At 37.9% G+C, this 23,473-nt stretch overlaps 4 protein-coding genes across 6 annotated transcripts in view; 2 read left to right on the forward strand and 2 right to left on the reverse strand.

The window, feature by feature from the left end:
* LOC111337842 (uncharacterized) overlaps nucleotides 1-1,860 on the forward strand; it is a 13,134-nt gene extending 11,274 nt beyond the window's left edge. For both annotated transcript variants that reach the window (XM_088738498.1, XM_088738497.1), the window contains exon 6: nucleotides 536-1,860. In XM_088738498.1, the coding sequence (XP_088594624.1) occupies nucleotides 536-1,671 (1,136 nt within the window). In that variant the 3' untranslated portion in view covers nucleotides 1,672-1,860. The remainder of the gene's footprint in view (nucleotides 1-535) is intronic.
* A 1,043-nt stretch (nucleotides 1,861-2,903) lies between these two features.
* Nucleotides 2,904-12,270, reverse strand: LOC111337841 (uncharacterized). Of its 2 annotated transcripts, XM_022944210.2 has the most exons (3): nucleotides 11,717-12,270; nucleotides 11,158-11,230; nucleotides 2,904-8,116 (listed from the first exon to the last, which is right to left on the reverse strand). In XM_022944210.2, exons 2-3 carry the CDS (start codon nucleotides 11,219-11,221, stop codon nucleotides 3,774-3,776), a joined length of 4,407 nt encoding a protein of 1,468 aa, XP_022799945.2. In that variant the 5' UTR covers nucleotides 11,222-11,230; nucleotides 11,717-12,270; the 3' UTR covers nucleotides 2,904-3,773. The 2 variants fall into 2 exon arrangements, with proteins under 2 accessions (XP_022799945.2, XP_088594622.1); XM_088738496.1 differs by having other exon boundaries at nucleotides 11,158-12,270.
* A 643-nt stretch (nucleotides 12,271-12,913) lies between these two features.
* LOC111337836 (uncharacterized) lies at nucleotides 12,914-16,628 on the forward strand. Its single transcript, XM_088738989.1, has 2 exons — nucleotides 12,914-13,138; nucleotides 14,815-16,628. The coding sequence occupies exon 2, from the start codon at nucleotides 14,861-14,863 to the stop codon at nucleotides 15,824-15,826; it is 966 nt and encodes a 321-aa protein (XP_088595115.1). The 5' UTR covers nucleotides 12,914-13,138; nucleotides 14,815-14,860; the 3' UTR covers nucleotides 15,827-16,628.
* A 1,600-nt stretch (nucleotides 16,629-18,228) lies between these two features.
* On the reverse strand, nucleotides 18,229-20,774 carry LOC111337828 (uncharacterized). Its single transcript, XM_022944199.2, has 3 exons — nucleotides 20,156-20,774; nucleotides 19,929-20,051; nucleotides 18,229-19,236 (listed from the first exon to the last, which is right to left on the reverse strand). The coding sequence occupies exons 1-3, from the start codon at nucleotides 20,170-20,172 to the stop codon at nucleotides 18,954-18,956; spliced, it is 423 nt and encodes a 140-aa protein (XP_022799934.1). The 5' UTR covers nucleotides 20,173-20,774; the 3' UTR covers nucleotides 18,229-18,953.
* Between the last annotated feature and the right edge of the window lie 2,699 nt (nucleotides 20,775-23,473).

Genomic DNA, 23,473 nt, shown 5'->3' on the forward strand with positions numbered 1-23,473 from the left:
GTGATGGGCGTTACCAAACTTACCGAAGCGTTATGATGTCGAGCATAACTATGTCATCATTTGGGTCTTAAAATCAAATTTGGTACCTATGGGTAAAGAACGTTCAAAACTGATTCTTGATATGCATTTAGAGGAGCTCAATTGACCAGATGCAAACTAGTAAAAGACCTCAACTTGTTAATACTTCCCTTTTTGGTTACAGTCTAAGCTTGTGCTCATGACATGCATTTGAATGCATTTGCATGCATTCGCATGCATTTACATGCATTTGCATGCATTTGACATAGATTTTACAGTTAAAGCTATGTGCTACTGACATGCGTCTGAGACACCCTTTCATCTAGTGTACATAAAGTGTACATCGTTTCATCTAGTGTACATAAAGAGGGAAGGGTCAAACTTCAGCAGCCGATATTTTGTAAGCAACCTGTTGAGAAATTTTCTAAGCGAAAATTGCCTTAGCCTTTAGTCAATTTGCTTTCATATCTCTTATTTTTTTCTTTGTTTGTTTTTGACTGTCCGTTTGTTTACTTAGAAATTATTGACCACTCGAAGTCACAAGCTGAAGGAAACGGTTTAAAAGAAGGTGAACAGGGCGCTGAAGCTAACTTCACGATAACTACACGAGATTCAGAAGGAAAACAGATTTACAACGAACAAGAACACGTGACCGTCATTATCAGATCTCCAACGTGGGAAGTAAAAGCAGAAACCATAGACTTAAAAGATGGTAACTACTCAGTACATTACAAACCAAAGAGCGCTGGGCGACACAACGTTACGATCGAGATTAATGGATGGCCACTGATCGGTAGTCCCTGGAGAGTGAACGTGAAGCCACATCAGTATAAAGTGATTAAGTCGTGTGGGTCACGCGGAAGTGGAGAAGGAGAATTTAATGGGCCACGCAGTATTGTACAGAATAAATTGTCAGGAGACATTGCCGTGGTAGATACATTAAATAACCGACTTCACGTTTTTGATGAGAATTTGAAATACCTCAGGACGATGGGAGGCGAGCTGAAATCGCCAACTGGTGAAGCTGTGACGATAAATCATCCTTTGTCTGTAGCATTCTTAAGGAGTGGTGATATGGTAGTCATTCATAGCATTGAGGGTTCAACTCAAATGTCTCTAATCACTGATGATGGTCAGTTTATTCGAAAGTTTAGTGAGCGCGTGATTCGTCCTTCGACTGTTTTTGTCAGAAATGATAATGATGCTGGTCACGTGATCGTGTGTGATAAAGCTGACCGCAAAATCAAGGTCCTTTCCCAGGACGGTGCACAATTACTACACTCCTTTAGTGCTCCGGATTGCGACGATAGCCCCGCTTGTGTTTTTTATCATCGCGACAAGTTCTTTGTGTCGTATCACATCGCTAACTGTATCAAAGTTTTCAATGAGGAGGGTGAATTTCTCTTCAATATTGGCTGCGAGGGGTCTGGTGAAGGAATGATGGATTATCCTTGCGGCCTTGTTGTTGACACTTTTGATAACCTGATCGTCTGTGACAACCGCAGCAATAGACTGCAAATGTTTACCCAGGATGGTGAATTTCTCAGTTCCTTTTATCAAGAAATCCAATCACCCTGGGGTTTGGCAATTTCAAAACATGGTAACTTGCTGGTTACTGATATTGGAAAGCAACATGTCATCATTTTACAATAATTTTGTTCTCTTTTCCTTTACGGAAGTCTTCCTTGTAACACGCTCTCGATCCACCGATAGACTCTTCATTATTGTTCTTAGTTCATGTCAGTAAGCAAAGCATTAAACAAAACCTGAGAGATAGTCAAGACTAAAGAAATGTTACCACCGTGACAAATGTGATAATAAAAAAAAATATATTTTATCATATGTCTGAGCTGAACTAGCTCGTTAATATATTTCATACACCGACGAGAAGGGAGAGAGGGGTGGGTTATTGGGACACTGATATGCCCGATTTTTCTCTCCATGAGATAATCAATTTACCGTAGAATCGCATCATTTAATAAAATCTCGCATTCTGATTGGTTATAACCAAGCGAATTATTCGGTGTGGAATTGCGAGTTGAAAACGAGGTTAAGTGATATTCTTTCGCATCTACGTATACATAACAACTATAAGTAATAATGTTTTGTTTTTGTTTTTTTTTTCTCCTTTTTTTCTCAATTATGCGATTCAAAAAAAATTAATCACTTGACTCGTAAAATTCTGTGTTAAATTGCACTTGTAAACCGATATCGCGCTCATCGCTTCGCGACTCGTGCGCTATCGGTTTTTGCGTGCAATTTAATAAGGAATTGCCTCGTAAAGTAATTAATTTTCTCATAAAATTGTAAATTATTTAAACAACAAACGGCACAATTTAAGTTATCCTATTCGAGTGAGAGAGACCCTGGATACTTAGGTAACCAGACTCCCCCGATGATTGATTTAAAATGCGAGAAAGTTTAAATTGAACATATTCTTTGCGGTCAGTCATTGGAGACGTGCGAAAGATCGGGCAAAAGGTGGGAAACGGCGGTTGCAGTGAACAAAACGGCCTAACCGCACTGTTTTTTGCGCGCGCTTGCCTTTTGGTTCGTGCCCAAGTTAACCGTGAGCCTGGCTCAAGCTACTTAGACTCATCTAAGGCATACTATCTTTGCCTCCCTTGATAGATTGATGCTTTAAAACTCAATACTTGTAAGAACGTAAGGGAGAAGTATTTTGTCGTTGTCAATATATACAATTGCCTGTAAAACAAAGTTTCTTCAAGATGAAGTATAGCGCGTGAAGAATGGGGCTGGCGGAAATATTACATCAAAACCTTATATCTGTGAGTCCTAGGGCAGCTTCGGGGATCTGGGCTATAAAGCTCAAGTGCACGCTAGTGTTAAATTGAAATCAATAAATTCTCGGTTTAGTTCTCAGATAACTTTAAGTCTTTTCCTCTTTATTGGCACGGAAGCAATGACATGAAAGGTGTGTTGCAACGATAGAGTTGTTTTCTCTTTATCGACAATGACAAAAAAAGCAAACAAAATAAGGACAAGCAAACGGAAAGAATTTCAGACACTTGTGCGAAAATTGTTAGATTTTCACGTCGCTGAAACAATTATTATTCTAACCCATACATATTATATAGCGTTATTCAACGAACTTTGCTTCCTATTGTTGATAGATATGGAAAATATCGAGCGAATGCATTGACTCGTGCATAGTCTAAACCGCTAAGTTTCATTTAGTTTATTATGGGTATTTAACATCGCTTTTTAGTTTAACGGATTGTCAGTTAACGTAAAACCCGACTATAAATAAATTAATTGCTGAGGTGACTGTGTAAGCTTTTCAATATACCAAGTCTGACTGGATTTTGATCAACTTTATTAAGTTGATTATTTTTTTGTACTTTTTGCATGTTGGAGAATAGACTTTTTAAACATTCTTACAAAGCGAGGGCCAGACTAGGAAAAAATTGGATCGAAATCGAAGGGCCACAAACCAAGCGCAGCAACGCCTTAGCCAACATTCAATAGAGCTGAAAAACTGCAAAAAAATCTCACTAGATCTGTAAACAAAAATCTTTTGACCAGCACATCAAAATAAAGCATTAGTTCATTCAAATTATTAATAAACGAATTGAAAATTGTGAATAGGATCATATCATCCGAAGTAAAGCCAATAAAATGGTTTTGACTAATTTTTAACCTTGCAAACTGGAGCACATAAAACTAAAAACTAAACATAGTTAACTTAAACTTTTGGAGACAAATTTCGCAATATCCTGTTAATATCCTCGATGTCAGTGCTGTTCAGCAAAATGTAGAAGAGGTCTTCGTTCTTGGTCCATATCCAAAGGACAGGAACAAAGCAACAAGAAGCAACGAAGAAATCGACTGGCAAAGAAACGCAACAGCCTTACCAGCTGAGACAAAACAGCGAATGCGACCAAAAGGGACACCAACGCTGGAGCAAATGCCAAGAAGCCAACCTCTAGCCATTCCAAACCCTCCATAAAGAATGCAGTTGGTCCGCTGATGGTAATGCCGAACGAAATCAGGGTTGCCTTGGCCAAATTGATGATAGACATCACAGATAAAGCTGCGAGAGAACAAGTCTCAGCCTTATTAGCCAGAGGACTGCGATAAGGTTTCCTTGAATTGTGGTGAAGTGTTATCAGTAGGCAAGCTGTAGCCATGGAAACCATACGCAGCATCATATCTGCAATGAACACTTTAAACACGAGCAGGATGAACCTTCGGCCAATTAGCACACTCTCCCAATACAGCGTTCCTTCGTCATCACCACTTGGGGGTCGAAAAGGACCATGGAGTATCTCCAAAACATCATGGTTGACGACTAGCACGCTGCTGGTTGACTCTTGTCTTATCCTTTTCAGTATTTTCTTCATAAACCAATAGATAAGAAATGGCAGGGGGATCATGCAGGCTGCTATAAACTCAGCTCCTGTTATGGAAGATTTGTAGAGCTGGTAGGATCCATAGTAAAGGACAATGATGAAGGGAATTACAAATACAGCGATGTAAGCAAGGAGGAGATATTGCCACCATTGCATGCAAGGGACATTGGCATCGATGAACAACCACTTTCCAGATCCGATGGATACACAGTTCATTAGCTCTAAGGCTGTTTCTGCCAGCCTTTCATATCCAAGCAAAAGTACCTCCACGACAACGGCCATATAATGAATAAGGTATGGTTTTCTCTTGCCCGTAAATACATTAACAACAAAATGCACGCCATAAATGACAGCAAGGTCCGCCATTGTCAAAAGGACTGTACCAGAGAGAAGAAGCTCTTTAGTTACTGCGGAGAGTCCTGCTATTGGACAGCCAAGGCTTTCATTGACCGATTGAACATGGAAGTTATAGGAAGAAATTACAAAGTGAAGGAAAGGTACCTTTCCAACAAGTTCATGCATCGAACCAACCATTACAGTCTCAGCCGCTTGATAGAAATAAAATGTTATTTTTAGATAGCCGCTGTCGGAATGTTCACCATCAGCGATGGGTTCTGAGTTGTCTTCTGCCTGATTTTGCACTGTGTTGATGAACCAAAATATTTGGTTCCTAAGGATAATAAGTATCGGAGGCTTCTTCAAAAGGTAGAGCGCTAGTGCGATTGTTAGCACCATTGTTACGATCCACACAGTGAAGTGGCTGCATTCTGTTGAATTGCGGCATTCGGTCGAGAAAAGAGTTTCAGTGAAACCTTTTGCACATTGTCCACATAGGGTGCCGTTCCTGTTCCCCTGGCAACTGTTGTAATATTTTGTAGTAGTTGAAGGACAGTAATCTTCCGGACAGGCTAAAAACTCCAGCGACTGAGGATGTCCAGACGTTTGATAACCCCAAAAATTGGGCTTTGCGGCAATATTGTTTTCAATACAGATAGCCCCAAATGGACATGGCAGACAATGAACAAAAGATGTCACAGCTAATCCTCGCGACATCCCCTTCTTTAGGCCGTAATAACCAGGAGGGCAGGATCGGCAAGAATATTTCAAAACAGTGACGTTCAGTACGCATGAGCGCTTATTTTTTTCCGTGTAAAGAAAATGTGTATTATTTTCTAAAAGAAGATTTTGTCCTTCGCTGCATTTTATTTCACAGTTTTCGTCCATATCAACAAATCCTCCACTAGAGATATCAAGAATTGGGTAAGTGCTCCTATTTGCGATGAGTGAGATCATAGATGTGTTTACAAGCTTTAGTGGACCTGCGCTTTCAGAATAAATGAATGTGCCTGTCTTTGATGTGGTCACGTTGCTTATGGTCACGTCTTGCTTTGTTCGGAAAAATAGGCAATCCAAAAAATCTATTCTACCAGTTCCATACGTACTGTAGACATGTCCAGCCTGTTGAACGCCAAAATTGTCACGAAAGATACATCTTCGGAATATCGTGAAACCATTACTGATGTAGACAGCACCAACTGCCACTCCAAAGTTTTCTTCAAAGATTGTATCCTCAAACAGCACCCTACTGCTGTAGTTCCATGAAGGATGTACTTCCTGACTACTATTTGAATTCACGCAGCCCAAACGCTGAGGTTTATCTGGACTTAACAAGACAGAAATTGCGCCAGTTACTTTCTGATAAAGGTATCCTGAATCTTTTTTGATCCATTGACGTCCATGAGCACTGATGCAATTACGAAAGTGCGAGCGCCTTATTGTCACATTTTTCTTCCCCTCAAACAGAAGAGAGAAATAACTGGGTGGTCTAAAGTGGAAAATGTTATTTTCAAGTTCTACGACTGCCTTTGAGGACATAATGTTTTTGAGTGGTGGAATATTAAGGTGAATTGCATAGTTCTTCTTACTTTGGTATATTTGTACGGTATCGTTACTACTGATAAAGTGAGTGTTTCCGATGAGTAACTTGACTGATGTAGGATCAAATAAAACGAATATCGCATCATAAATGTTGTCGAGAAAAGAACAGTTTTCAATGATGATATCAATCGGAAATGAGCAGTTTTTTGGAGTTGATGATTCTATGTGCAATCCGATTTTAAAAGAGTTTAACGTGACATTCACCAACTTGATGCGGTATTTGGGACTTATCATTAGGGCTTTCTTTTTTCTTAAATTGCTGACTATCAAGCTGTCCGAAATCATTGCCATGCCGGCATTACCACTCCCGGCTAGTATTTGAAGAAAGGTTCCTTGTCTTGCTATCACAGCAATGTCCTCAAAAATGCATTTCGAAATTGTCACATTAGTCTTACCGTACGTGGTAATCACTCGCAAAGCACCAGCCACAGTTGTTCTTGTCTTCCTTTTAAACGTGGACCGCTCTATGTCAATGTTTCCATTTTTAAGCAAGACTTCAACTGCCACACATTTGTGGTTCAACCCCTTCCACCGTTCAACAGTTACATTTCTAAAGTTAAGGAATAAATTGTGTGCATCAGATTGGTTACGAATTTTAGTAGTTCCAATGAATATTACGCATCCTATCTTTGCTCTGCAACGAGAAAATGTAACGTTAGCGAGGTCAATTTTCAGGAAATCTTTGGGGGCCTTGACAAAAAGCGATCCTCCTGTGTATGCTGTATTTTTATAAAAGAAGGAGTTCGTTATTCTCAAAGATGCGTTTATATAAGCCGCTAGCGATAGGCTTGAACCTTTGCACCTCGTTGCCTGCAGGTAGCGAAACTGGGAATCTTGTATGTCTATATCAGCAATGGGAGACACAACTTGAATGCAAAGCACATTCTTGTTATCAAGGCAATTTAACCCGATGAACTTAGCTCTTGTCTCCCACGACAGTGAAAAGAACAAGCTGCGCTCATGCGGAGGAACCTCTGGCTCTAGATTTAGAAAAAAGTCTTTGGGATGAAAGCCGTTGTAACGAAGTTCTACATCTCTGTAAGTCTCGTTCGTTACCGCAGTTGGAACGTTGACACTGATAAAAGGACCTCGATTACTGAAAAACTTAGTTTTTCTGCAAAAGATAGAAATATATACCGGATTGAGCACCATTTTTGCAACGGACATTATCTTCATACCTCCTCTTTTATCTTTCTGTCCATAAAGTCCATTTTCTTCAAAGTTTGTGTTAGTGATGTTAACTTCAAGGAAACGATTTTGTTTTCCACCGCTGTCGAACAACAAGAGCTCGAAGCATTGAGAATTATTGTGAAATACTGAGTCGCCTTGAACAACTAATTGAACGTAGGATATATTCTGTGTTTCAATTATAAAATTTCGTGCAGTATTGCGGAAAGAACAGTTATGGATCACGATGCTACTGCAATCCTTACATGTAAATGGAGTCTGCCAAAAATGGATTCCTGAAAGCTCAAACGTCAAGGTTTGTTGCTCATCAACCGTCCACTGGAAATGAAATCCTTTGACGCAGAAAACGTGTGGAAAGAATGTCCCTTTGATGGTCAGGCTCTTGGTAACATGAATACCATGATGACAAGCCACTGATGTATTGCAGCTGGAACAGTCATAAGGATGTTCTGTGGTTCCTTGCCCGTCTAGATAGATGAATCCACCAAAACTAACCCTTTCAATCGCTTGAACAATGGACTTGCATGGCTGACTTCTGCTACCACAAGTCTCAGAGTCAATCCCGTGACGAGTTACATAAACATTCGGTAGGGTTGCTCCTGGATCATTAGAATTGGGAAAAAAGTCATCTACTAATAGTTGCTCTAAAACTAGTTGCATTTTGTAAAAAAAAAACCTCTTAAGCGAGATTTGTCGGTTAAATAAAATCGTAGCTTGTCCCAGAGAGAGCTTGGGTCATTACGTAGCTAAATTTTGCTTCGGGCCAAATCACTATAAAGGATCTGCTTCGTAAGGGTTTTTCATTTTCTTACCTCAATAACAATGATGTAATAATCGCGGGAAGGGCTCGCATGATTACATTCACTTCCAAGAGAACATCAGTTGATATTCTCTTGTCACTACATTCTAAATTAGTTTTATTCGCCCACCGACAATTTGGACCCGTTGAGGCAAATGATTTCGCTTTGTCTCACATTTCAGCTCTCTTCAGGACTAACTCTTTTTTGGAGCAGAGCCAACGCTCACCTTCCATGGCTTTGGTCAAGTTTCGATTCCTAAGTGCGTAGTTACCATAATGATTTGATTTGGCGCTCTCTTTCCAATAAGCGTCCCCTCTCTGATTAGCGCCCCCCTTGAATTTGTTTTTCGTTACTCCTTTTGGCGCCCTTTTTCTGTTTCAATGATAGCACTGCTTGAATACATTGACATTGAGAGCAATCATGGTATATCTTCCTTTAATTTCTCGCTTAAAGCTTAAACCTAAATACAAAAACAAGGGTCTTTCCGGTATTTGTAAATTGATGCTGGTTGTGGAAGGTTTTTCTCCCGGTTCTCTCCGTTAATCCTCCATCCCTCCCCTCCACAAAAACCAATATTGCAAATTCTAATGAATAAAGGGGGTAAGTTTCTAAAGAAACTGTGGTGCTGCGTCGGTGAGGGTAACAAGGTAATTGGGTAATATCAGCTAAGTTATTGTAAATTGGCCACCGTAAAGAGTTAAAAAGCTGACGTTTCAAGCGTTAGCCCTTCGTCAGAGCGAATGACTAAGGGCTAACGCTCGAAACGTCAGCTTTTGAACTCTCTACGGTGACCAATTTACAATAACTTAGCTGATATTACCCAATTACCTTGCGAATACTAATGAAGTCGACTCGGGGTATTTTATTCCTCTATGAAACATTTTCAGGCTATTTGATATAATCGTTTTCTTTTTTCTTGCGGTAATCCAGGATTTATTTATTAAAATTCAAGTTAGCTGGAAGATAAATTTCGTTTTCTAAGGCCACTTGATACAATCGAAAGATTGAAAAATGAAATTAAATTAGAGACGATATTTTAGCTGTTGAAGATATTTAACCAGCAATCCATTCGTGTTGTCAGAATGCCAGGGGCACCCATCGACGTATATGATATCGTTTGCTCAAAGTTATTTTAATCATTTCACAATATTGATTGCGGAAGTAAACCTACGGTCTAAACCGATTTTAGTAAAGATTTTGTCGAGAGAATGTTGTTACACTTACACTTACACACTTTATTTTCTTTTTCTTACAAAATAATTTAGATTATGTTGGCCCGCAGATAGCAAATTTGCTATTCGAGGCGGGTCAATCATCAACAAACATTATTTACAATATATAAAGAAAATTAAAAACTAAATAATTAGATATTGTTAAATTATAAAAAGAAGCATAGCTGGCAAATACATCAATAGTTGTTCAATAAAGTATAGAAGCAAATACATTAGTACTGAAAGCAATCGGATCAATTTGTTTTAATTATGCAGTCCTTAAGTTTAGAGGAGATCTTTTCAACATCAAGATAAGAAACTTCATTATCTAGTATCTGAAATAAAGACGTTTTAATTTGTTTATTAAAGGAATGTTTTGATAACGTTTTGAATTCTTTCGGTATCTTATTCCAAATTTTGACACCAACACGCGAGAAAGCCTTTTTTTGTAGGTTAAGTCTAGAGTACTTTGTACTAAAGAGCTGCGATTTGGATGATCGAGTATTGTAGGTATGAATATGAGATGTTTTAGTAAATAGTTTCAAAATATTAATGGGAGCCCTCTGGTTGTGCACGTCAAACAATAGTTTACTTACGGCTTCATAATATAGGAACGTAACAGGCAGAATTTTTGCTTTGGCAAATAAAGGGATGGCATGCTCTCTTCGATCGGTGAAATAGATTAAGCGCAAAACTCGCTTTTGAAGAACTAAAATCTTGTTTAAATAAGCATTTGACGCATTGCCCCAGGCAATGAGTCCATAAGTTATATAAGGTAGAATTAATGAATTGTAAATATTTACAAGGATAGTAGAGGGAACGAAGTACCTCAGCTTTGCAATCATCCCTATTGTTTTACTTATTTTTACGATAACAGAGTCAACATGGTTTTTCCATGACAAATTTTGATCAATTAAAACGCCTAGATATTTGATATAACTTTTTTGCTCTAAACTAACTCTTCGGTTTGTCTCACAATCTAAAATACCTATTTGTAGAGAAGAATGCATTTTTTTCTGATGAGGACGAAAAATTAAGAAATTTGTTTTTTTTGTATTCAATGTCAACCTATTTGTAGTTAACCAGTCATGTACGTTATTTAACTCTACATTAACCGTTTGCTCGATCGCCTTAAGATTCTTATCAGCATAAAGTATATTAGTATCATCCGCAAAGAGATAAAATTTTAGTTTATCAGAACAAAGGTGAATGTCATTTATGTAAAGTAAAAATAGAAGAGGTCCAAGGACTGATCCCTGGGGGACACCACAGGGGGAGATAAGTTTTGTTGATAAATGCTCTCCAATCTGAATTGTTTGTGTTCTATTTTTTAAATATGATTGAAACCAGTCATTTATCAATCCACGGAAACCGTAAAAGTTCAATTTATCGAGTAATATTTCATGATTGAAATATTACAGACCTGAATTTGGGTGCCCCTGGCATTCTGACAACACGAATGGATTGCTGGTTAAATATCTTCAACAGCTAAAATATCGTCTCTAATTTAATTTCATTTTTCAATCTTTCGATTGTATCAAGTGGCCTTAGAAAACGAAATTTATCTTCCAGCTAACTTGAATTTTAATAAATAAATCCTGAATTACCGCAAGAAAAAATATTACAGACCTGAATTTGTGCTTGAGAACGCCAAAATCAATAGAGTTGTTATGACAGTTTCTTGGAAGGCCATAAGAAATCCCTGTGAAGGTAAAAGAGTCAAGAATACATCCAACTTCCTCCTTCCATCGACGCTACCGCAATTTAAAGCGGATCGATCAAAAGATCGAAAGATAGTCGGAAAGCGAAAAGCAATCGTATTACTCCTGATCTGCATTTTAAACCAATCACCTGACACTTGTAGCTTACAATAACGAATTCTAACAATGCTGGCCGCGTCAAAACAAGTCTCAATAACGGTTAAAAAGGCTTTCCCTATTTTTTTCGTCGCTTGTGAAAATTTAGTCGAAGGGCCACCCTCGGCACTGATTATCAAACCTGAACCACAAACGAGCGCGAGCTGTAAAAACAGCCCTTCATTTACCGTATTCTACAAGGCCTCTGCACTAGAAAAGGCCCTTCCTATATTGATACCAATCCAGTTTTTATGTACGCTTAGACGAGAAGATATCTTCACGCCGAATGGCGTTTTTGTTTTCGTAGTCGATGGTTATGAATTATGACTTACAAACGGCAAGACTCCTCGGGACTAAGTTCAAGATGGTTTGACAGTGATTTAACAGGGGTTAAAATACAATCCAAAACCGCACTGTACTACAAAACTTTCGGTTTACGCGGATCTCCTGACGCAAACACTGCTTGCAGATCGGCTGAACACTTCTTGCGAAGTCACTTGGACTGATTATCTACGAACATCAAAATTCTTAACATTATTCAAAAAATAGTAGTGCACCATGGTGAGAACAGGATGTTATGTCTACTCCAAAAATGTAAATTTGCTTTCGCTTCCCAACTAATGGTTTAGATTTTGTATGGCAATCAATTTAAGCACTGGATTTTTTCTTTTTCATTTTCCTTTCTTATCAAGTGCAGAGTCGAAACTTGATTTAGCCCAGTTGATTAAGTCTGTTATTATTTTAAAGAAATCAACTGTCCGGTACCGAGTGCACTAAGGATTAAGTAAACTGTCGTTAAGATAATCCGCAAGACAGAAATCATCTTGCGTGCAGTGCAGCAAATAAATAAGCCGCGAACAAACTCTTGTTATGTTAGGAGCTTTTCTTCATCCGCGAATACCTTTGAAGCCTTGAGCATCAACAACTGGTGAGAGGTCTGCGAGTGGCCTGGCACTAATAATGAGCCTGTTCCCTCGCAGATCTCTCGCCGGCTCACTTTGCTCAAGGACTTTTCTTTACTAGCGGGCGAAGGAACCATCGTGTCACAAAACTTCTAGAGGTATGGGTGACGTCATACCTCTCTTTTCTTTTCGTTATTGTCTTCTGAGATTCACAAAGAATACACAGGAAGGCTCACTCGAGTCAAGAATTAACTACCGAGTGCGATGATTTCCCAACACCTCACGTAATAACGCGATTTTGTTCGGAGGAATTTTACACGAGTTTTCACTAGTATATGGGTTTACTCAGAAGATCAGGAAAGAAAAATAATCAAACAAACAAGAATCAAGATGTATTGAACATTAAAAATTCATCTTGTGATAAAACAATTCTTAAATACGTCATTAACACAACACAAATTACCCGCCACTAATTCCTCATCAGGAAACACAAAAGAACTCTTCAATACCTTAAGCCGAAGCGTTATTTAACTTAGCTTAACAAAACACAATGGAACTTTATCTGACACAATGAAATTTACACTTGGGAAAACCTGTCGCTAGCATCACTATTTGTTGTCAAATGAGCCCAGATGTTTATATTTCCTTTGGGGGCTCTGAACTTTTCTCACACGCTTCACGCAAAAAGGAAAGTTTATAACCTTTGGGAGGCTTTTCTTACCTTACCATGAATGGCAAAATTTGCGCAAAGAGCCACTAACTGCACTATCTTTCTAAAATTGCCTAAAACCCTTTGCGACTGCAACACGTAAGGTAGCTGTTGTCAAGGATATTACGCACAAGTTTAAAACGGTAGGTAGAAGGAGCTCTCTCTATGTGAAGTATAGCTACAGTCTTTAATGCCGTTTGAAAGTCACGAATATGATGAAATTTCTCTTTTAATGTCATAATCAACCGGAAAATTCTACTAAAATCAATGTATCATCAGGTGTTAACTATGGTAAAAACCCCCCATTATTATATATGATATGCTTGTGTTTGAGTCAGCGAAAGCTTTTTCCGAGTTAGGAATGGAAACTTGTTCTGATATTAGACCTCGTTGTCTTTTTCGTGTTTTACGGAACTGTAGGCCTGGACAGGGTATAATCGAAATATATTGGACGACGGCCGATATAACCAATTAGAAATGTGTCTGAGTGGAATTGAATTCGGTCTTTAATCTAAATCTTAATTACTCATAATCGACAAAATCACGAATATGTTTATAAAATAATTTGGTTTCATCAACTGAGTTGATAATATAAATTAATGACCGTAGAGTTTCTAAAGCTAACGTTTCGAGCATATGCCCGTCCCCATTCGCTTTGATGAAACAACTCTGTGGCAGGCAGTCAAAATTGTCTGACTAAGCTGATAAACCAAATTATCTTGTGATATCTCCCACGACGCAGCAGCACAGTTTCTTTAGAAACTTTCCCCCTTGAAATGGTATGATCAGTACTGAGTTTTATAACAGAGATAATCAAAATCATTGTACAACTAAAAGCCCCGTTACCAAACTAAGAGATGATTTTAAAGGAAAAATTGCCATTAATCAAACCAAGAGGGTTTAACCTGAGAGCTCGGTTTATTTCTTGATGAAACATATTTTTAAATAACAGTTTTTATTAAAAAAGGAGAATGACTCCAGTAATCGATAAAACAGTGCGTCCTAATGACACTTACTGTCCAATTACACAAGTATGAGAAATGAACTGTCCTATTACGCTGTCTAACCACAAGCATGTCGTGCACGCTATTCTATAAATGCTCAAACCAAGCTACTGATAAACCAATCACGGTCACGAATTTTGTGAAAGTTTTGGCAATGATGTCATATCTACACTGGCAAGTTTTCTTTGGCCAGTGCAGTTGTGAAGATAGTATTGTTCACTATATGCGTCTATCAAAATATATTCTTGCCAACGGGACTTTTCGAAAAAAAATGGTGTTAGAGGGTATAATTTCTCTCCTTTTCAGTTCCTTGGCCCAATACATAAGTTAGCAATGCGCTCTGGTAAAGTCATCTAAACCAGCGAATTTCGTCGATGATTACTTTAAAAAGGCTCGGTTGGGTTGGGTAAATAAATTTTTTCCATTATGTTTATTTCTTTCTTTCATTGCCTTAACAAATCTCCTTGGTAAAAACTGTCTTGCTCTTAGATTCTAAACCGAAGGAACTTATTGAACTTGTCATTTATAACTGATGCATCCTACAGTCAAGAATCATTTATGGAATCGACTGAAAGAATAGTCAGTTTTGTTAACTGACCAATCTGGTCCTCTCAGCCCCTAAGCAAAAAAATAATTCCTTGTGGTAAATTTAAATTTCATTGAGGCTAACCTAAGGCACTGTATAAAGTTTTCAAATAACAACCATCTCATTTCCACAAGTAAGGAAAATCTAATATAAAGCAGTAAAGAAATAACGGTATCTGACTTTTACGTGAAGAAAAAAAGAATCCAACGCTTCATTTTCTTGATTTTAGGCATTTTTCCATTCACGTACGGTAAACTTTATTCTCATATGCGCTCATGGCACTTTCAACGACAACCCCCATACGATCACGTGCAGTTTCACGCCGCGATCACGTGTTAAATCTTCTTCCACCGCTGACCGTGGTGAAAAAAGAGGACGCTACTGTGCATGACCGTTTGTTCTCAGATGATCCACCTCCGAGGAAATACACCGCAAATTTTCCAAGTAAAGTTCTTCGACATCTTGGACCGTGGACATTTTATTCTGCTCCAACCAAAGGAGAATTAGCTCTACTTGACAGAATTATGTATGATTTGGACAAGGAGAAGGAACTGAAAGTGGTTAAGGCAGACTGCGAGAAAACGAAGAAGAATACTGAGAAAGGGTACCCTTATACCAACGATATCATAGGTAGACCGGAAGTGAGAAAAGGTGAGACTTTGAAGGAGAGAAAAGAAAAGGCAATAAAACAAACATCAAAAGACGCAAAAGAAAAACCTAAAGAGAAAATCAATAACAAAAAGGAGAAAAATTCATGTGTCTCTCCGCAATCAACAAAGAAAATTTCTAGTGTACCAAACTCCACTGTGCAAACTGAAGAGGTTAAAGTCACTAGGGTTGAAAATGCAAAGAACACAATTAAGAAAAGGTCACATCAAACTCTTGTACATAGAAAACGACAAGCCATACCCAAAACCAAAAGCAAATTACACGAATCACCCGTCAAAAATGAAATTAATTTCAAGAAGTCACGCGGAAAAGTACTTGGAGGAGCAGACGCTGGTACTGAAGTAAGAGTTGATGAGCTTTCAGTGGAAGGGTATCACATGTCTGTATCTGTACACAACCGCCAACAAGTGAAAGAGGGGACTGGGAATATTAAAAAAACTGGAAACTTGGAAGGATGTATGAAACAAAAACAAACTGACGTGAAACAAAGCAGATTTAAAAAGAGAATCAGCAGTTTAAACAGAGGTACAGATATAAAAAAGAGTGATACTGCTGATTCTGAGGAAAAGTAGCTGAAGAAAGTGAAGAGCTGATTAAGTCCGTAAAAGAGTTGATTAAGTCCTTCTCACAAAAGTTGAACCTTCTTAAGTCCTTTTATTTCTTACCTACTACAGCGAGAGCTGATATTTATTTCAAAGTAATTCTACCATCTGTTACCCATGGGTTGATTGTATGGAGTTCCTGCGGCAAATCGCCCTTTGATGAGCTAGAGAGGATACATGTACGTGCCGCAAAGACCATCTATGGCCTCGATTGGTACACACCTAGTGATTTGGTCTCAGCCCAATGCAAGTGGCACACTGTTAAAAATTTATACGAACATAGATTACTTGTCTTGGCACATGACTGTTTCTATAACTTTTTATCCGCTCCCATTATGAAGCTGTTTACGAAATATGAGTGTAACTATAACTTGCGTAGGAAATTGACCTGTTTACTACCAAAACCAAACACTGAAGTTCTTCGTAACTCCACCTGTTACAAGGCCGCATCTCTATGGAATTCTCTTGACATTCATAAGCGTGCAATCTCAAGCAAAAGCTTATTTATAAATTTTCTAAAACACAAAACCTCATACGCTTAGTTAAATTTATAGATGAATAATATTTTCATTAATTTTTAATTAATTGGGTTAATTTTTAAATACTCCACCGTATTAGGTTAATTAGGTTGATTTTAAATAAGGTTAACTGATTAATTAGGTTAATTTTTATATACACGACCATATTAGGTTAATTAGGTTGATTATCAAATACACGACCACATCAGCTCTGCTGTAAGTTTTATCGTGTTTAAATAAATGTTGTTGTTGTTGTTAAGAGATCTGTCATTAAAATCCCATTGCAAGAAAACGACATCTCAAAGGAGGGTGAAAACAACAACAGAATAATCACACCACTAACAGATGATGTGAAGCTAAACAACAAAGTCGGTTCTCTTGCGGGCTCCCAAGAGCAACTTGAGAATTTGGTGAAAGCGGAAGTGACGTCTGAGAAGCAGTAACAAAACAAAGTATTGTCTGATAAGCAGGTCATGTTAGAAGGACCTTGAAAATGAGAATAAAAGGCCAAAGTCGCAAAGTGGTCGTAAGAGAGAAAAACACAGTGGAAAGAGCAGAGTGAAATCATGTTGAATATACAACTGAGTCGAAGAAGTTTCATCGTAACATTTGTGAGTAAATTTGGGGGTCAATAAAAATCGTTAGATTTCAAAAAAAGTTAACAGTTGAGTAAAGGTCAAGTCTATACTCCAACCAAATGGCCCATGAAGCCGCAGCTTATTCTGGTCACCACAACTTGGAGCAACTAAGAGTAGGCATACTCCTGGCTGGCATTGAGAGAGGCATTGCAAGAGGAAAGTGTTTTGATGAAGAACATAACACCGTAATCCATCCGGGTCTCAAAACCTGATTTCTTGACCTAGGGTCCACTTCACTAACCATAAGGTTCCATATCTTCCAAGTTAAAATAAGAGTTACCTAATAATTTTCAGTAATAACTTGTGAGGGTAAGCAAACACCAAAGAGGTGAGGATCGAAAAGAAACAAGGGGAAGTCAGGGATGGAAGAGATCAGAATAGATTTGAAAAATCAACCCTGTAAACCCAGCATCAGTATGCATATTCTCCATACTGTTCTCTATACATTTCCTAAGGTGCTAACAAGGAGAATTTGTTTAACAATCAAAAGCTTCTTTAATTTGTGATAATTTTCTTTATTCTAGTGACCTCATTTTGTGAATTATATGTGACTCTTCCAACATAATTATTTTGTCAAAAATAGAATGTTGTGATGTAGGTCCTTCAGTGATCAAAAAGAGAACTTGACCTCCCTGGAAAACATTGAACAACATTTAAAGACTTAAATCTTTGGCCTTACACTAGTAGAAAGTCTCAATGTCTCTCCAATGCTTGTGCAGAGTTGTAAATAGCCACTTGACATCTAAATCTTTTAGAAACTGCTGCATTGTCTGAGTTTTATCATGCCTCTAAGCTACAATAGTCTGCCAAACTTGAGACACAACAATAAAATTGTTTAAAAAGAAAAAATAATTATCATCCTTTCTTGTAATATTGTTGATACTATATTATATAACTACTGAGTTATGTCAAGTCAGTTCCCTTAAGTTTATATATTAGCCTCTGAAGTAGTCACTTGTGTAAAGCAATTATCATTTACCGGTAGGTACTACAAAAGTCAAAATGGCCAAACAGAAAAACAAGGAGTACAGTATCAAAGAAGGCTTTTAAAATTGAAAAGCAGCAGCATGTTCAAATGAACACCCTCAAATGTAAGTCACCGGGTTATAAAAGAATTTACCCTTGCATTTGATTGATCGAGTAGTACTTTTACAGAGCAATTATATGGCAAAGAGAACCAAACTTGGTGTAACCATGTATAAATACCTCTCAACACTTCATTGAAAACTATTTAATCACAAGCATGGTAAAGGTGGCACTCACTCATTGTTAAAAAGCATACAAAATGGTTGAAACCTCTCCCTAGTTCATATTAGCTGATACATTACCTTGAAAATTCACAATAGCTATCAGTATGACTGTGTGTTTGGATTGTGTCCAGAATAAGGGACATACCAGCTGAAAAGTCCTGGCAGATAGGATTGGAAATAAGTGGCAGTGACAACTTTCCTTTTAAATTCCCTTTATTGAAATGTTTTCCCATGTGACAGGCATGTCTAGCCTGCAGTGTAAGTGTCTAATGGTAGGATGAGTCAATACCATCATCATTTAAGTTCGTAATCATTTATCTGGCTGCCCTAGGTTTGATTCAAAGTTGGAATAGACAGGATTGACCTATCCCTCCAGCTCCTTCCTTTTGACCCTTACTCACCCCCCATGTACAAATTTTGTTTTTTCCTCAGCCATCTACTACTGTAAAAATCATGGATGGCAGCTATAATTTTCACCAAGAAAATATTGAGCACCCACATGCCAAAATCACACCTATTTTGTGGGATAGAACATGTAACAAAAAATTAAGCTTGTTTGAATTCACTGAAAATTATAAACAAATAACACAGAACTGATTGTTGAAGAGACCTTTCATATCAATGTGTCTATGGCAGTACAGTAGACCAGCCCTGGTGTGAAATTACAAATAATCCAGCTATTGTGTGACTCTCATGGTTTTTTCTTCATTAAATTAGCCCATGATCTCTGATCATGGCCATCATCTTCATTGTCAAGTTCATAAATTTTCTTTGGCTTTTCAGGTTTTAATCGCTTCATTCTTGCTCTCCTCTCTTCCTCTGTCATTTCCGTCGGGTTGATTGGTTGCATTATTAATTTTAAAGGCTTATCGTATCTTATGAAGAAAGAGGAACCATCTGGTTGGACAAGCCTGACCTTGTACTTGCGAGGATATACCTTTTTTGGAATCCGGCTAATTGTTGCACTACAGGAACTGCAAGGGAAAGAATCAATATTTGTTTTTATTAATGCTCTGCTATTATATACACAGTTTAATACAAAAGCAAACCTTTCATCAAGCTGATAACTTTTTCAGGGATTTGTAATAAACCTGGCTTTAACATCAAGATGGAACCATTCCAAAACAATATGCCAGGCTCTAAAGCACATGGCCCCCAACACACAAAGGGAAACTAGAACAGTACCGGAATTGCCTAATTCTACAGGATTCGACAATAACCCAGTGGTCATCTGAAGATATCTCTGAGAACTAGCTAAACGAAAATGTCGACAGGAAATTACAACTTGAGTTTTTGCAACACTCACCAACTTCAAACTTATTAATGGTTTTAGACTGGCTTTGGCAATGGTAAAATGTCACGATTACGTTCACTTTCTATCAAGTATCAAAAATATCGACACGTCCAGATTTCATGAACCGATCAGTACTGTATGCGACGCACAAATCTTGGTTCTGTCCTCGTGTACCGGTTCACAAGAGCCAATACAAAAGACCAAACAATACACAATAGCTAACCGATAACTCCTAAACAAAGAAAGAACAATGGTAATTCCCTTGTGAACCGGTACACCAGGACAGAACCCAAATCTTCAATTAGTTGTTTGGTGTCTCCCTTCTATTGCACGTTGGGCAAAAAGTGCAGAAAATTTTCAAACTAAGCTTACCTGACTTTTCTACTCACAGAACTAAATAAGTTTAGTTTGTTACAGATAAACGATGTCCATAACCGTGGTGTGGAAGAGATATCTAGGAAGACACATTTCCTAAGTAACCAGCCAAAGTTTGCTCTGTAATGCAAGCAATAAGAGGAAAAGTTAGCTGATATCTTAAAAACGTGACACCTTTCTGCTGAAACTGAGAATATTGTGAAGAATAAGTAGATCTCGTTCACCTTGTGCGAGCCGCCATCTTACATTGTGTTACAGAACCGCAGAATTGAGGTACAGTGGGCTCATATTGTTATGCATTACTTTTGACCGTGGGATCTAGGTACTAGGTTTGTGAAATAGTCCTTTTTACAGTTCCCGGCGCCATATTGAATGTGTAACCGCGCAAACATGATAGCGAGGTTAGTGTTGAGTCGCGTTGCGAGTTCTAGTGAGAGTTTAGTGAAATGTTGTGGTGCTCTGTCCTTTTCATCGAGATATTTCGACAGTGAACGATACTTTCCCTACGCAGGATATTCCTCCTTCTTCTTCGAAAGGAAGAGGAAGACACTGTGCCGCTTTTTGGTTGTGCTAATAGCTATTATGACACAGCAGGCAATCCAACAGGTCTACATTTCTTCTAGTTTCCGAATGACTTCCAGCAGTGAATCAGATGGTGCAATCTCCTGAATCAACAGCATGGAAAGGACGGATTCTTCATCACAAAATCAATTTTTTTTGTGCTCAGAACATTTCAAAAAAGAAGACATGCGAAAAAACGCGGGCAGGTCGCTGGAAATTGGTGAAAGGTTTATAATGTTTGTACGGTTGTTTTGTTGCTTGGATACCGAAAGAAAATGCCTGCTTTGATTTTCTTGATTTGTTGATTTGTTTTTTTTTTTTGGGGGGGGGGGGGGGGATTTTTTTCTCCTTATTAAAAAGGTGATATTTATATTTCTTTGTGTACTGTGGTCTTATACGATATCTGTGAACTGAATGTAAAATTATAAAATTGTAATGTACAATTAAAATGTAAAATTATAAATTTATAAAATGATGAGTTTAATTATTATATATATGGGCAGAACCATCTCGATTTAACTGGTCAGTACCGAAAAAACTATGGAAGGTGCCTGCTAAAAGGGTCCCGGTAGCAACTGTGACAACTGAAGGAGAGTCATTTGAAGTTGAACAGGAATTATTTCACCAAGAAGTTAAAGCACCTGTATCAACTGTCAATGCTGCTTCACCTTCACCAGCTCAAATTTAATGCTCAAATTGATTTAGGTGTAATCTTTCCTTACATTAAGAAATATTAATATTAATGTTGTTAGTACTCAGGGAAAAAAAGATGATGTTGGGCTTGTAAAATCAAGATAAGGTACCATTGTACATTGTGTAAATAAGGGAAGTGATTGGCATGACAATAAAAAACACGAGTTAAACTATGTCTTTATGGGAAGGAGCTTCAAAATTCTATTCTTCAAACATAACATTTCGAAGAGCCTATTGACAATAATTAACATTATTCACAGGAGAAAAAATAAACAGTTCTGTACAGTCTAAAATAATCCTAGTTGTTGCATATTGAGCAAACTCTTGCAGCATATTTTTGTGAACAAGTTCTTGTGCTGGAAATGGGAAAGGTTCTTTCAGTTCCACATAGTTAAGATTAATCCATGTAATGCAGATTCTGGACACCAGGCTCTTGCTGATCCCAAACCTATCAGCAAGATCTTGTACAAATAACCCAGCCTTTAGTCTCATAAGTATGAGCAAAAATTCATCCAAGAATGACAGTTTCTTGAAGGCCCCGGCTTACTTCTGTTATCATCTGTTTGGTATGGCTGACTCTCTTTCGACAATTTCTCTCCTTTCCAGTACTGCATCTTTGCCAGCACTGGGTCAATAAAATTAAAGAAGCTTATGAGTGCTCCATAGTTTGGGAATCCAGTATAAAATAGAACTGCAGACTCATCATCTTTAATTTTGTCAATTGAAAATTGGCACGCCAATAAATATCCCCCTCATTTTCAACTTTGCTTAGTTTTTCTTTCAAGTCAGCTAATTGTACTTGCAGTAGCTCTATTTCCCATTGCAGCTTAAGAACATCTGATTGTTGCAGGGCTGGTGAAGATGAAGCAGCATTGACAGTTGACACAGCTGCTTCAACTTCTTGGTGAAATAATTCCTGTTCAACTTCAAATGACTCTTCTTGAGTTGTCACAGTTGCTACTGGGACCCTTTAAGCAGGCATTTTCCGTGTTTTTTTTCGGTACTGACTAGTTTAATCGAGATGGTTCTGCCCATATATATAATAATAAACTCATGATTTTATTAAATTTTTAATTTTACTTTTTAATTTTACATTATAATTTTATAATTTCACATTCAGTTCACAGATATCGTATAAGACCACAGTGCACAAAGAAATATAAATGTCACCTTTTTAATAAGGAGAAAAAAATCCCAGCATAAACACTACAATACCGACAATCAAAGCTCCATTTTCTTTTGGTATCCACGCAACAAAACAACCGTACAAACATTATAAACCTTTCACCAATTTCCAGCGACCTGCCCACGTTTTTTCGCATGTCTTCTGTTTTTAAATGTTCTGAGCACAAAGAAGTTGATTTTGTGATGAAGAATCCGTCCTTTGCATGCTGTTGATTCAGGAGATTGCACCATCTGATTCGCTGCTGGACGTCATTCGGAAACGAGAAGAAATGCAGACCTGTTGGATTGCCTGTTGTGTCATAATAGCTATTAGCACAACAAAAAAGCGGCACAGTGTCTTCCTCTTCCTTTCGAAGAAGAAGGAGGAATATCCTGCGTAGGGAAAGTATCGTTCATTGTCGAAATATCTCGATGAAAAGGACAGAGCACCACCACAATACACTGAACTCTCACTGGAACTCGCAACGCGACTCAACACTAACCTCGCTATCATGTTTGCGCGGTTACACATCCAATATGGCGCCGGTAACTGTAAAAAGGGCTATTTAAAAAGTAAATCACTACATTTCTTTGCCATTACTTTTTTGAGAACAAACATCTCGCAAACATGAATTTTTTTCCACATTTTAATTCTCCTGATACGAGGAACAGAAGCCCTTGAACATTACCAGCGAAATTTGCCACAATATCGATTTCAGAAGTGCATTGAAAGAAATTGTGATGAAATTTTGTGGGCCGAGACGTTATGTCTAGCAAACTGACTCCATTGAAAGAAATATTCCTAGATACGAGAGTCACTTTTATGATCAGGTTCCGGCTGTACACTGTACCTATTACAAGATAATTAGACTGTTTACCTCGAAATTTTGCTTTCCCACCCCCACCCCCTGCCTTTTTCTTATTTGATTTTATCTTTTATATCGATGACTCATACAACATGGGCATCGCTAAATAAGTAAGGTATATATATATATATATATATATATATATATATATATATATATATATATATATATATACTTCATTGAAGGCAACCACTTCCAATTAATAATTATTCGACGATATCAACCAAACCTGAGGCGAATAATTGTTTTAGTATAATT

The sequence above is a fragment of the Stylophora pistillata genome, chromosome 11, assembly GCF_964205215.1.
Source record: "Stylophora pistillata chromosome 11, jaStyPist1.2, whole genome shotgun sequence".
NCBI classification, from domain to species: Eukaryota; Metazoa; Cnidaria; class Anthozoa; order Scleractinia; family Pocilloporidae; genus Stylophora; species Stylophora pistillata.

Coding starts and splice junctions, on each gene's coding strand:
- LOC111337841 (XM_088738496.1), bottom strand. CDS start 11,365: ATGCAGATCAGGAGTAATACGATTGCTTTTCGCTTTCCGACTATCTTT. Junction 8,117..11,157: donor GTTCTCAAGCACAAATTCAG/GTCTGTAATATT, acceptor CTAATGATCCAG/GAGCAACCCTACCGAATGTT.
- LOC111337836 (XM_088738989.1), top strand. CDS start 14,861: ATGGCACTTTCAACGACAACCCCCATACGATCACGTGCAGTTTCACGC.
- LOC111337828 (XM_022944199.2), bottom strand. Junction 19,237..19,928: donor TCTGTGAGTAGAAAAGTCAG/GTAAGCTTAGTT, acceptor TTTCCCTTGCAG/TTCCTGTAGTGCAACAATTA.